This window comes from Scyliorhinus torazame, chromosome 10, assembly GCF_047496885.1.
Source record: "Scyliorhinus torazame isolate Kashiwa2021f chromosome 10, sScyTor2.1, whole genome shotgun sequence".
In the NCBI taxonomy this organism is placed as follows: Eukaryota; Metazoa; Chordata; class Chondrichthyes; order Carcharhiniformes; family Scyliorhinidae; genus Scyliorhinus; species Scyliorhinus torazame.
In genome coordinates, this window is record NC_092716.1 from 245,953,788 (window position 1) to 245,967,272 (window position 13,485).

At 51.4% G+C, this 13,485-nt stretch overlaps 1 protein-coding gene across 3 annotated transcripts in view; it reads right to left on the bottom strand.

Moving 5' to 3' along the window:
- Positions 1 to 3,849, bottom strand: part of lgr4 (leucine-rich repeat containing G protein-coupled receptor 4) — a 139,709-nt gene extending 135,860 nt beyond the window's left edge. For all 3 annotated transcript variants that reach the window (XM_072466646.1, XM_072466647.1, XM_072466645.1), the window contains exon 1: positions 3,434 to 3,849. In XM_072466646.1, the coding sequence (XP_072322747.1) occupies positions 3,434 to 3,678 (245 nt within the window). In that variant the 5' untranslated portion in view covers positions 3,679 to 3,849. The remainder of the gene's footprint in view (positions 1 to 3,433) is intronic.
- Between the last annotated feature and the right edge of the window lie 9,636 nt (positions 3,850 to 13,485).

Sequence of the window (13,485 nt, forward strand, 5' to 3'; positions counted from 1 at the left end):
TTATAAAGGAAAAAATTGTAGAATCATCAAGCTACAAAATAACTTGCAAACTATGTGTTTGACAGCAAGTCTCCTGCAATCACTATTAATGTCTTCTAAGTTTTGGTACAATTTGGCTGGAACAGTTTAGAAGTATGGGTTAAATCAGATTCATAAATGCAGGTGCTGGCACTGCACAAATGTTACAAGATAGTGAATTGGACTGTCACTTTAGCTTTTGAACGCAACCCACTTATATGGTATTTTATCGAAGTATCAACGTTACTCATGACATATAATACAAAAAAATCTAAAAAAACAATTTCCTGCTGAAGAATTCCCATGTTATTGGCCGACTGCTTTCAAATACTCTTAATAGGCCCCTTTCAAGATATAAAATTGTCAGCAATATCTGCATTTCATAAACTTAACATTCCAACATGCGTCACATGATGCAGGTTAAGCATATAGGTAGCCAATTATCGCAGCAGGCTCAGATTAAGAAGCAATAACCCTTGAGCATACAAGGCTCCAGGCAGTCATTCTAGAAAAGATAACACTAAAATATTCTGTGCCTTAAAAAATACTGCATGTTGTTTTACCCATGACCAGTGCAACCTTACCATTTGGAAATTACTTATCGTCAAATATTTATGGCAAGATATTTCTACGGACACAGTTTTGGGGGATTAACATTGTCCTTTCCATCTACAAGCACTCAATATTCACAAATACAGCATCATAATTAAAAGGGTCTTTCCCCCTGATCAAACAAAATCGAAACACATAATCAACGCAAATGCTTGAATTGCTCTAGGACAACATAAAACATGATGTTTTGAAGCACTGTACACAACTGACATTCTTTAAGTAATAATCTGTGGATAATTTTTCACAATACTTTTCTTCACGTCCAGCAAAATCTGCTTTCACGTAACTACCTTTTCCACTAAAAGAGTGGCACCAGCATTAGTGAAAGCAGATGGCACACCTTCTAAACAGCAATTATCCACCAGCTATCAGTTCAGGTTACTGCGATGGAAACTACGGCAGCTATATATGTGGCTTTGCTATAATTCATGATCTCTTACTCAACGTGTAAATAATTGTTTCATACAAGTGGAAAAATTCTAATTTTAATCAGCAATTTACTACAACAGTGACTTTAACCCAGTGTGATGCTGAAGTAGGATGGCGCCCAAGTTACTCGAACTGTTGTTTACAGATGGTCCCAGTAATTTTCAACTGCTCATTAGGTATCAACCCACCTTAGAGCCAAAACAATGAGCTAAATAAAATTGATATTTCCACTGTTGGCTGTTTTTATAGAAAGCATTACAGTAATAAGGTCTATTCCACTCTGCTTATACACAGACTTTAACATTATTTTTACCAATTTCAGCTAGAACTGCAAAATTCTTAAACAATCCCACATATATACTTCTGCATTAAAATCCATGCAGTGGTTCACATAAAGAAAACTCATCCTGCAACAAACCATGACCACACAGAAAAATCCGTGTCCATTGAAAAATAGACACTTTACATTTCCATTTTCTGGTGTAAATGGAATACAAATTGACCTCTTATCTCAAATTTCTTTGACACAGAACCAAAAGTTCAGTCTTCCACAGCAAAAGGTCATTTTTAGGAATGTGTATATTGTATTGTATCCTCAAGTTGCTGACCCCTCATTTTACCTCAGTGCCTTAACTTTCTGACTGGCAGGAAACTAGGGAGAAAGGTATCGTGGGTGAGATAAGCAAACAAATAACCTGATTCTGAAATTGATCCCCGCTGCAAAAACAAAAATCTAAACAACAAATGACAAAAAAGTGGTAGGTGGAACGGTTTGACTTTTTCCTTCACTGAAAATTAGAAATCTTTTTTCTAACAGCAAAGAGGCAGAAAGGTACTGACTCTTTCATAAGTATTCTAATAGAATACAAAGGCTTTAATTATGTTATGTTTTTTTATGTGCATTAGTGTCCAATTTTTACTGCATCAAGTAGGACAATATTTGACAGCACTGTGACCTGGAGTTAGTTACATTGTCCACTTGCATGCTTGGTTGGGTTAAGGGAGGGGACTGAGCTAACCACGTGGGCACATAGAACATACGCAGAGCTGGTGCCAAAACAAAATGCTGGAGACTGGAAGTCTGAAACAAAAACATAAAATGCTGGAAACACTCAGCAGGCCAGGTAGCATCGGCAGAGAGAGAAAAACAAGATTTAATGTTTCAGTTTGATTATCTTTCATCAGAAGCAGTTCTGACGAAAGATCATCAATTTGGAAAAGTTAACTCTTGATTCTTGCTGTGCAGATATTACCTGGCCTGCTGAGGATTTCCAGCATGTGTTTTTTTTGGTTTTTGAATACTCTCACACAGAGCCCAGCAGCATAGGGCGACTGGTGCAATTTTCAGAGGACAATCAGCTCCACCAGGGGTCAAATTTTACAACTCATAACTCACGTAAGCGATTGAAAGTTTTCCCCTTTCCCAGATCGAAAAAATAAACACCAATCTCCACAAAAATCAGCAGCAGTCACCTGCATGCGACTAATCCCTGTGTGGTCCAAAGTATCACCCAATGCCTCGACTATAACACAAGTGAAGCAGGGGGAATGTTTCTTCCACCAATGATCTCAACTTGAGGACCAAGTCCAGCCAGAATCGGAGACTTGAAATGAAATGAAAATCGCTTATTGTCACAAGTAGGCTTCAAAAGAAGTTACTGTGAAAAGCCCCTAGTCGCCACATTCCGGCGCCTGTTCGGGGAGGCAAGGTACGGGAATTGAACCGTGCCTGCCTTGGTCTGCTTTAAAAGCCAGCGATTTAGCCCGGTGCTGGACTTCACAGCAGAAGAGCAAATCCCTTTGGCAACCCCGGTGCGGGGTAACTTTAACCCGCAATCTGACGGGGCCAGTCCATGGTCTGAACCTGCAAAGCAAAACTGGGCACGTTCAACCACCCGGGGGGGGGGGGGGGGGGAGACAGATAAACGACCCCATCCAGGCCATTTAGAAATAAAAACGTCAGCAAAACACATGTAAACAGAAAGGTTGACCCTTGGGGGGGGGGGGGGGGGGGTCCAAATTAAAAAGAAAGATTATTCGGGATGTTCCAGAAGACCAAGAAACACTCTTTCTTTCCCCAGCTGTCCCAAGAGGGCACTTGGATGAACAGCCCAGGGAAGGTCGGTGCTCACATTCCTGGGACAGGATTAATATTCGCTGCGGTCATTACTGTGAAAAGTCACAACAATACCGATATAATTTATATTTCATTTAATAGATATAAATATTCCTCCTCACTCGCCCTTTGCCAGGCAGCAGTTTAAACCCAAGGCTGAATTCCAACCGCCGCGCCAGATGTGAGATGAGGGTTTTGAGTGAAGTTTGAGGTTATATCGGTGAAGTTTGAGGTTTTATATTATTGACCGATACTCACAGGAAGAAGGTGAAGATGCCGAGGCCTTGCGGCACGGTGGTCAAGCCGCGGCCGGAGCAGTCGACCCGGAGTGCGGCGCCGCCGTCGCCCTCACAGCGGCACACGGCCGGGCAGGGAGCGGCCACGTTCTCCGGGCGCCCGCCGCTCGGCCCCAGCCCCAGGAGGAGGAGGAAGGGGAGCAGGAGGGCGGTAGGCGGCCGGCGCCGTGTCCGCACCGGCCACCGCGCTGAGCGCCGCCGGCACATGAGGGGAGAGACCGGGCGTATCGAGTGGACGGACCGAGTGGAACGGAGCTCTCCTCTCTCCCCCCCCCCACTCAGGCTCTCCCGCCGCCCTCAACGGTAATCGCCGCCTCCCCCCCCGCTCGCTGGTGGGTTCGGTTCCCACGGCTCGGGCGCGCGCGGACGGACACTCAGCTCGCGCTCCTCCGCTGCCGCACTCCAAACAGCTGGGCCTGGCCCGGCTGGGCTGGGGGAGGGACAGGCCCCGTCTCCATTGGAGACCGCGCCAGCCCCGGGGCGGGGCCAGCTCCCTGATTGACAGCCAGCTCCCTGATTGACAGCCAGCTCCCTGATTGACAGCCACTCCCCTGATTGACACACAGCTCCCAGATTGACAGCCAGCTCCCTGATTGACACACAGCTCCCTGATTGACAGCCACTCCCCTGATTGACACCCAGCTCCCTGATTGACAGCCAGCTCCCTGATTGCCAGCCAGCTCCCTGATTGCCAGCCAGCTCCCTGATTGCCAGCCAGCTCCCTGATTGACAGCCACTCCCCTGATTGACACCCAGCTCCCTGATTGACAGCCAGCTCCCTGATTGACAGCCACTCCCCTGATTGACACACAACTCCCTGATTAACAGCCAGCTCCCTGATTGACAGCCACTCCCCTGATTGACACAAAGCTCCCTGATTGACACACAGCTCCCTGATTGACAGCCACTCCCCTGATTGACAGCCAGCTCCCTGATTGACAGCCACTCCCCTGATTGACACAAAGCTCCCTGATTGACACACAGCTCCCTGATTGACAGCCAGCTCCCTGATTGCCAGCCAGCTCCCTGATTGACAGCCACTCCCCTGATTGACACAAAGCTCCCTGATTGACACACAGCTCCCTGATTGACAGCCAGCTCCCTGATTGACACACAGCTCACTGATTGACACACAGCTCCCTGATTGACACACAGCTCCCTGATTGACAGCCACTCCCCTGATTGACACAAAGCTCCCTGATTGACACACAGCTCCCTGATTGACAGCCAGCTCCCTGATTGACACACAGCTCACTGATTGACACACAGCTCCCTGATTGACACACAGCTCCCTGATTGACAGCCACTCCCCTGATTGACACAAAGCTCCCTGATTGACACACAACTCCCTGATTGACAGCCACTCCCCTGATTGACACAAAGCTCCCTGATTGACACCCAGCTCCCTGATTGACACACAGCTCCCTGATTGACACACAGCTCCCTGATTGACAGCCAGCTCCCTGATTGACAGCCACTCCCCTGATTGACACAAAGCTCCCTGATTGACACACAACTCCCAGATTGACAGCCACGCCCCTGATTGACACACAACTCCCTGATTGACCAACATCTCCCTGATTTACAGCCTCTCCCTGATTGACAGCCACTCCCCTGATTGACACCCAGCTCCCTGATTTACAGCCTCTCCCTGATTTACAGCCATCTCCCTGATTGACACAAAGCTCCCTGATTGACACCCAGCTCCCTGATTGACACACAGCTCACTGATTGACACCCAGCTCCCTGATTGACAGCCACTCCCCTGATTGACACACAGCTCCCTGATTGACACACAGCTCCCTGATTGACACACAGCTCACTGATTGACACCCAGCTCCCTGATTGACAGCCACTCCACTCATTGACACCCAGCTCCCTGATTGACACACAGCTCCCTGATTGACACACAGCTCCCTGATTGACACACAGCTCACTGATTGACACACAGCTCCCTGATTGACAGCCACTCCCCTGATTGACACCCAGCTCCCTGATTGACACACAGCTCCCTGATTGACACACAGCTCACTGATTGACACACAACTCCCTGATTTACAGCCTCTCCCTGATTGACAGCCACTCCCCTGATTGACACCCAGCTCCCTGATTTACAGCCTCTCCCTGATTTACAGCCATCTCCCTGATTGACACAAAGCTCCCTGATTGACACCCAGCTCCCTGATTGACACACAGCTCACTGATTGACACCCAGCTCCCTGATTGACAGCCACCCCCCTGATTGACAGACACTCCCCTGATTGACACACAACTCCCTGATTGACACAAAGCCCCTGATTGACACACAGCTCACTGATTGACACCCAGCTCCCTGATTGACAGCCACTCCCCTGATTGACACCCAGCTCCCTGATTGACAGTCAGCTCCCTGATTGACAGCCACCCCCCTGATTGACAGCCACTCCCCTGATTGACACACAGCTCCCTGATTGACACAAAGCTCCCTGATTGACACACAGCTCACTGATTGACACACAGCTCCCTGATTGACACCCAGCTCCCTGATTGACACCCAGCTCCCTGATTGACACCCAGCTCCCTGATTGACTGCCACCCCCCTGATTGACAACCACTCCCCTGATTGACACACAGCTCCCTGATTGACACAAAGCTCCCTGATTGACACACAGCTCACTGATTGACACACAGCTCCCTGATTGACACCCAGCTCCCTGATTGACACACAGCTCACTGATTGACACACAGCTCCCTGATTGACAGCCACTCCCCTGATTGACACCCAGCTCCCTGATTGACACCCAGCTCCCTGATTGACAGCCACTCCCCTGATTGACACCCAGCTCCCTGATTGACAGTCAGCTCCCTGATTGACAGCCACCCCCCTGATTGACAGCCACTCCCCTGATTGACACACAGCTCCCTGATTGACACAAAGCTCCCTGATTGACACACAGCTCACTGATTGACACACAGCTCCCTGATTGACACCCAGCTCCCTGATTGACACCCAGCTCCCTGATTGACACCCAGCTCCCTGATTGACTGCCACCCCCCTGATTGACAACCACTCCCCTGATTGACACACAGCTCCCTGATTGACACAAAGCTCCCCGATTGACACACAGCTCACTGATTGACACACAGCTCCCTGATTGACACCCAGCTCCCTGATTGACACACAGCTCACTGATTGACACACAGCTCCCTGATTGACAGCCACTCCCCTGATTGACACCCAGCTCCCTGATTGACACCCAGCTCCCTGATTGACACACAGCTCACTGATTGACACACAACTCCCTGATTTACAGCCTCTCCCTGATTGACAGCCACTCCCCTGATTGACACCCAGCTCCCTGATTTACAGCCTCTCCCTGATTTACAGCCATCTCCCTGATTGACACAAAGCTCCCTGATTGACACACAGCTCACTGATTGACACACAGCTCCCTGATTGACACCCAGCTCCCTGATTTACAGCCTCTCCCTGATTTACAGCCATCTCCCTGATTGACACAAAGCTCCCTGATTGACACACAGCTCACTGATTGACACACAGCTCCCTGATTGACACCCAGCTCCCTGATTTACAGCCATCTCCCTGATTGACACAAAGCTCCCTGATTGACACACAGCTCACTGATTGACACACAGCTCCCTGATTGACACCCAGCTCCCTGATTTACAGCCTCTCCCTGATTTACAGCCTCCCCCTGATTGACACCCAGCTCCCTGATTGACACACAGCTCCCTGATTGACAGCCACCCCCCTGATTAACAGCCACTCCCCTGATTGACACACAGCTCCCTGATTGACAGTCAGCTCCCTGATTGACACCCAGCTCCCTGATTGACACACAGCTCCCTGATTGACACCCAGCTCCCTGATTTACAGCCTCTCCCTGATTTACAGCCTCCCTCTGATTGACACACAGCTCCCTGATTGACACACAGCTCCCTGATTGACAGCCACCCCCCTGATTGACAGCCACTCCCCTGATTGACACACAGCTCCCTGATTGACAGTCAGCTCCCTGATTGACACCCAGCTCCCTGATTGACAGCCAGCTCCCTGATTGACAGCCAGCTCCCTGATTGACACACAGCTCCCTGATTGACACACAGCTCCCTGATTGACAGCCACTCCCCTGATTGACACCCAGCTCCCTGATTGACAGCCAGCTCCCTGATTGACAGCCACCCCCCTGATTGACAGCCACTCCCCTGATTGACACACAGCTCCCTGATTGACAGTCAGCTCCCTGATTGACACCCAGCTCCCTGATTGACAGCCAGCTCCCTGATTGACAGCCAGCTCCCTGATTGACACACAGCTCCCTGATTGACACACAGCTCCCTGATTGACAGCCACTCCCCTGATTGACACCCAGCTCCCTGATTGACAGCCAGCTCCCTGATTGACAGCCACTCCCCTGATTGACACACAGCTCCCTGATTGACAGCCAGCTCCCTGATTGACACCCAGCTCCCTGATTGACACACAACTCCCTGATTGACAGCCAGCTCCCTGATTGACAGCCACTCCCCTGATTGACACACAACTCCCTGATTGACAGCCAGCTCCCTGATTGACAGCCACTCCCCTGATTGACACACAACTCCCTGATTGACAGCCAGCTCCCTGATTGACACCCAGCTCCCTGATTGACAGCCACTCCCCTGATTGACACACAACTCCCTGATTGACACACAGCTCCCTGATTGACACACAGCTCTCTGATTGACACACAGCTCCCTGATTGACACACAGCTCCCTGATTGACACACAGCTCCCTGATTGACAGCCACTCCCCTGATTGACACAAAGCTCCCTGATTGACACACAACTCCCTGATTGACAGCCACACCCCTGATTGACACCCAGCTCCCTGATTGACACACGGCTGCCTGATTGACACCCAGCTCCCTGATTGACTCCCAGCGCCCTGATTGACACCCAGCTCCCTGATTGACACCCAGCTCCCTGATTGACATCCAGCTCCCTGATTGACACCCAGCTCCCTGATTGACACACAGCTCCCTGATTGACACCCAGCTCCCTGATTTACAGCCTCTCCCTGATTTACAGCCATCTCCCTGATTGACACACAGCTCCCTGATTGACACCCAGCTCTCTGATTGACAGCCACCCCCCTGATTGACACCCAGCTCCCTGATTGACACCCAGCTCCCTGATTGACAGCCACTCCCCTGATTAACACACAGCTCCCTGATTGACACAATGCTCCCTGATTGACACACAGCTCACTGATTGACAGCCAGCTCCCTGATTTACAGCCTCCCCCTGATTGACAGTCAGCTCCCGGATTGACACCCAGCTCCCTGATTGACAGCCAGCTCCCTGATTGACACCGAGCTCCCTGCTTGACACACAGCTCCCAGATTGACACAAAGCTCCCTGATTGACACTCAGCTCACTGATTGACACACAGCTCCCTGATTGACACCCAGCTCCCTGATTTACAGCCTCCCCCTGATTGACAGTCATCTCCCTGATTGACACCCAGCTCCCTGATTGACAGCCAGCTCCCTGATTGACACCGAGCTCCCTGATTGACACCCAGCTCCCTGATTGACACATAGCTCCCTGATTGACACCCAGCTCCCTGATTGACAGCCAGCTCCCTGATTGACACCCAGCTCCCTGATTGACACAAAGCTCCCTGATTGACACCCAGCTCCCTGATTGACACAAAGCTCCCTGATTGACACCCAGCTCCCTGATTGACACCCAGCTCCCTGATTGACACCCAGCTCCCTGATTGACAGCCACTCCCCTGATTGACACAAAGCTCCCTGATTGACACCCAGCTCCCTGATTGACACCCAGCTCCCTGATTGACAGCCACTCCCCTGATTGACACACAGCTCCCTGATTGACAGCCAGCTCCCTGATTGACACCCAGCTCCGATTGACATAAAGCTCTCTGATTGACACCCAGCTCCCTGATTGACAGCCAGCTCCCTGATTGACACACAGCTCCCTGATTGACAGCCAGCTCCCTGATTGACACCCAGCTCCCTGATTGACACCCAGCTCCCTGATTGGCACCTAGCTCACTGATTGACAGCCAGCTCCCTGATTGACACACAGCTCCCTGATTGACAGCCAGCTCCCTGATTGACACCCAGCTCCGATTGACATAAAGCTCTCTGATTGACACCCAGCTCCCTGATTGACAGCCAGCTCCCTGATTGACACACAGCTCCCTGATTGACACCCAGCTCCCAGATTGACACCCAGCTCCCTGATTGACACCCAGCTCCCTGATTGACACCCAGCTCCCTGATTGACACCCAGCTCCCTGATTGGCACCCAGCTCCCTGATTGGCTGCCAGCTCCCTGATTGACACCCAGCTCCCTGATTTACAGCCTCTCCCTGATTGACACCCAGCTCCCTGATTGACACCCAGCTCCCTGAATGACAGCCAGCTCCCTGAGTGACACCCAGCTCCCTGATTGAAACACAGCTCCCTGATTGACACCCAGCTCCCTGTTGACTCACAGCTCCCTGATTTACAGCCTCTCCCTGATTGACACCCAGCTCCCTGATTGATAGGCAGCTCCCTGATTGACACCCAGCTCCCTGATTGATAGCCAGCTCCCTGATTGACACACAACTCCCTGATTGACAGCCAGCTCCCTGATTGACAGCCACTCCCCTGATTGACACAATGCTCCCTGATTGACAGCCAGCTCCCTGATTGACAGCCACTCCCCTGATTGACACAAAGCTCCCTGATTGACACACAGCTCCCTGATTGACAGCCACGCCCCTGATTGACACACAGCTCCCTGATTGACACACAGCTCCCTGATTGACACACAGCTCACTGATTGACACACAGCTCCCTGATTGACACACAGCTCCCTGATTGACAGCCACTCCCCTGATTGACACAAAGCTCCCTGATTGACACACAGCTCCCTGATTGACACACATCTCCCTGATTGACACACAGCTCACTGATTGACACACAGCTCCCTGATTGACAGCCAGCTCCCTGATTGACAGCCACTCCCCTGATTGACACAAAGCTCCCTGATTGACACACAACTCCCTGATTGACAGCCACGCCCCTGATTGACACACAACTCCCTGATTGACACACAACTCCCTGATTTACAGCCTCTCCCTGATTGACAGCCACGCCCCTGATTGACACCCAGCTCCCTGATTTACAGCCTCTCCCTGATTTACAGCCATCTCCCTGATTGACACAAAGCTCCCTGATTGACACCCAGCTCCCTGATTGACACACAGCTCACTGATTGACACCCAGCTCCCTGATTGACAGCCACCCCCCTGATTGACAGCCACTCCCCTGATTGACACACAGCTCCCTGATTGACACAAAGCTCCCTGATTGACACACAGCTCACTGATTGACACCCAGCTCCCTGATTGACAGCCACTCCCCCGATTGACACCCAGCTCCCTGATTGACACCCAGCTCCCTGATTGACACACAGCTCACTGATTGACACACAACTCCCTGATTTACAGCCTCTCCCTGATTGACAGCCACTCCCCTGATTGACACCCAGCTCCCTGATTGACAGCCAGCTCCCTGATTGACAGCCACTCCCCTGATTGACACAAAGCTCCCTGATTGACACACAGCTCCCTGATTGACAGCCAGCTCCCTGATTGACAGCCACTCCCCCGATTGACACCCAGCTCCCTGATTGACACACAGCTCACTGATTGACACACAGCTCCCTGATTGACACACAGCTCCCTGATTGACAGCCACTCCCCTGATTGACACAAAGCTCCCTGATTGACACCCAGCTCCCTGATTGACACACAGCTCCCTGATTGACACACAGCTCCCTGATTGACAGCCAGCTCCCTGATTGACAGCCACTCCCCTGATTGACACAAAGCTCCCTGATTGACACACAACTCCCTGATTGACAGCCACGCCCCTGATTGACACCCAGCTCCCTGATTTACAGCCTCTCCCTGATTTACAGCCATCTCCCTGATTGACACAAAGCTCCCTGATTGACACCCAGCTCCCTGATTGACACACAGCTCACTGATTGACACCCAGCTCCCTGATTGACAGCCACCCCCCTGATTGACAGCCACTCCCCTGATTGACACACAGCTCCCTGATTGACACACAGCTCCCTGATTGACACACAGCTCACTGATTGACACCCAGCTCCCTGATTGACAGCCACCCCCCTGATTGACAGCCACTCCCCTGATTGACACACAACTCCCTGATTTACAGCCTCTCCCTGATTGACAGCCACTCCCCTGATTGACACCCAGCTCCCTGATTTACAGCCTCTCCCTGATTTACAGCCATCTCCCTGATTGACACAAAGCTCCCTGATTGACACCCAGCTCCCTGATTGACACACAGCTCACTGATTGACACCCAGCTCCCTGATTGACAGCCACCCCCCTGATTGACAGCCACTCCCCTGATTGACACACAGCTCCCTGATTGACACACAGCTCCCTGATTGACACACAGCTCCCTGATTGACACACAGCTCACTGATTGACACACAGCTCCCTGATTGACAGCCACTCCCCTGATTGACACCCAGCTCCCTGATTGACAGCCACCCCCCTGATTGACAGCCACTCCCCTGATTGACACACAGCTCCCTGATTGACACACAGCTCCCTGATTGACACACAGCTCACTGATTGACACCCAGCTCCCTGATTGACAGCCACCCCCCTGATTGACAGCCACTCCCCTGATTGACACACAACTCCCTGATTTACAGCCTCTCCCTGATTGACAGCCACTCCCCTGATTGACACCCAGCTCCCTGATTTACAGCCTCTCCCTGATTTACAGCCATCTCCCTGATTGACACAAAGCTCCCTGATTGACACCCAGCTCCCTGATTGACACACAGCTCACTGATTGACACCCAGCTCCCTGATTGACAGCCACCCCCCTGATTGACAGCCACTCCCCTGATTGACACACAGCTCCCTGATTGACACACAGCTCCCTGATTGACAGCCACCCCCCTGATTGACAGCCACTCCCCTGATTGACACACAGCTCCCTGATTGACACACAGCTCCCTGATTGACACACAGCTCACTGATTGACACCCAGCTCCCTGATTGACAGCCACTCCACTCATTGACACCCTGCTCCCTGATTGACACACAGCTCCCTGATTGACACACAGCTCCCTGATTGACACACAGCTCACTGATTGACACACAGCTCCCTGATTGACAGCCACTCCCCTGATTGACACCCAGCTCCCTGATTGACACACAGCTCCCTGATTGACACACAGCTCACTGATTGACACACAACTCCCTGATTTACAGCCTCTCCCTGATTGACAGCCACTCCCCTGATTGACACCCAGCTCCCTGATTTACAGCCTCTCCCTGATTTACAGCCATCTCCCTGATTGACACAAAGCTCCCTGATTGACACCCAGCTCCCTGATTGACACACAGCTCACTGATTGACACCCAGCTCCCTGATTGACAGCCACCCCCCTGATTGACAGACACTCCCCTGATTGACACACAACTCCCTGATTGACACAAAGCCCCTGATTGACACACAGCTCACTGATTGACACCCAGCTCCCTGATTGACAGCCACTCCCCTGATTGACACCCAGCTCCCTGATTGACAGTCAGCTCCCTGATTGACAGCCACCCCCCTGATTGACAGCCACTCCCCTGATTGACACACAGCTCCCTGATTGACACAAAGCTCCCTGATTGACACACAGCTCACTGATTGACACACAGCTCCCTGATTGACACCCAGCTCCCTGATTGACACCCAGCTCCCTGATTGACACCCAGCTCCCTGATTGACTGCCACCCCCCTGATTGACAACCACTCCCCTGATTGACACACAGCTCCCTGATTGACACAAAGCTCCCTGATTGACACACAGCTCACTGATTGACACACAGCTCCCTGATTGACACCCAGCTCCCTGATTGACACACAGCTCACTGATTGACACACAGCTCCCTGATTGACAGCCAC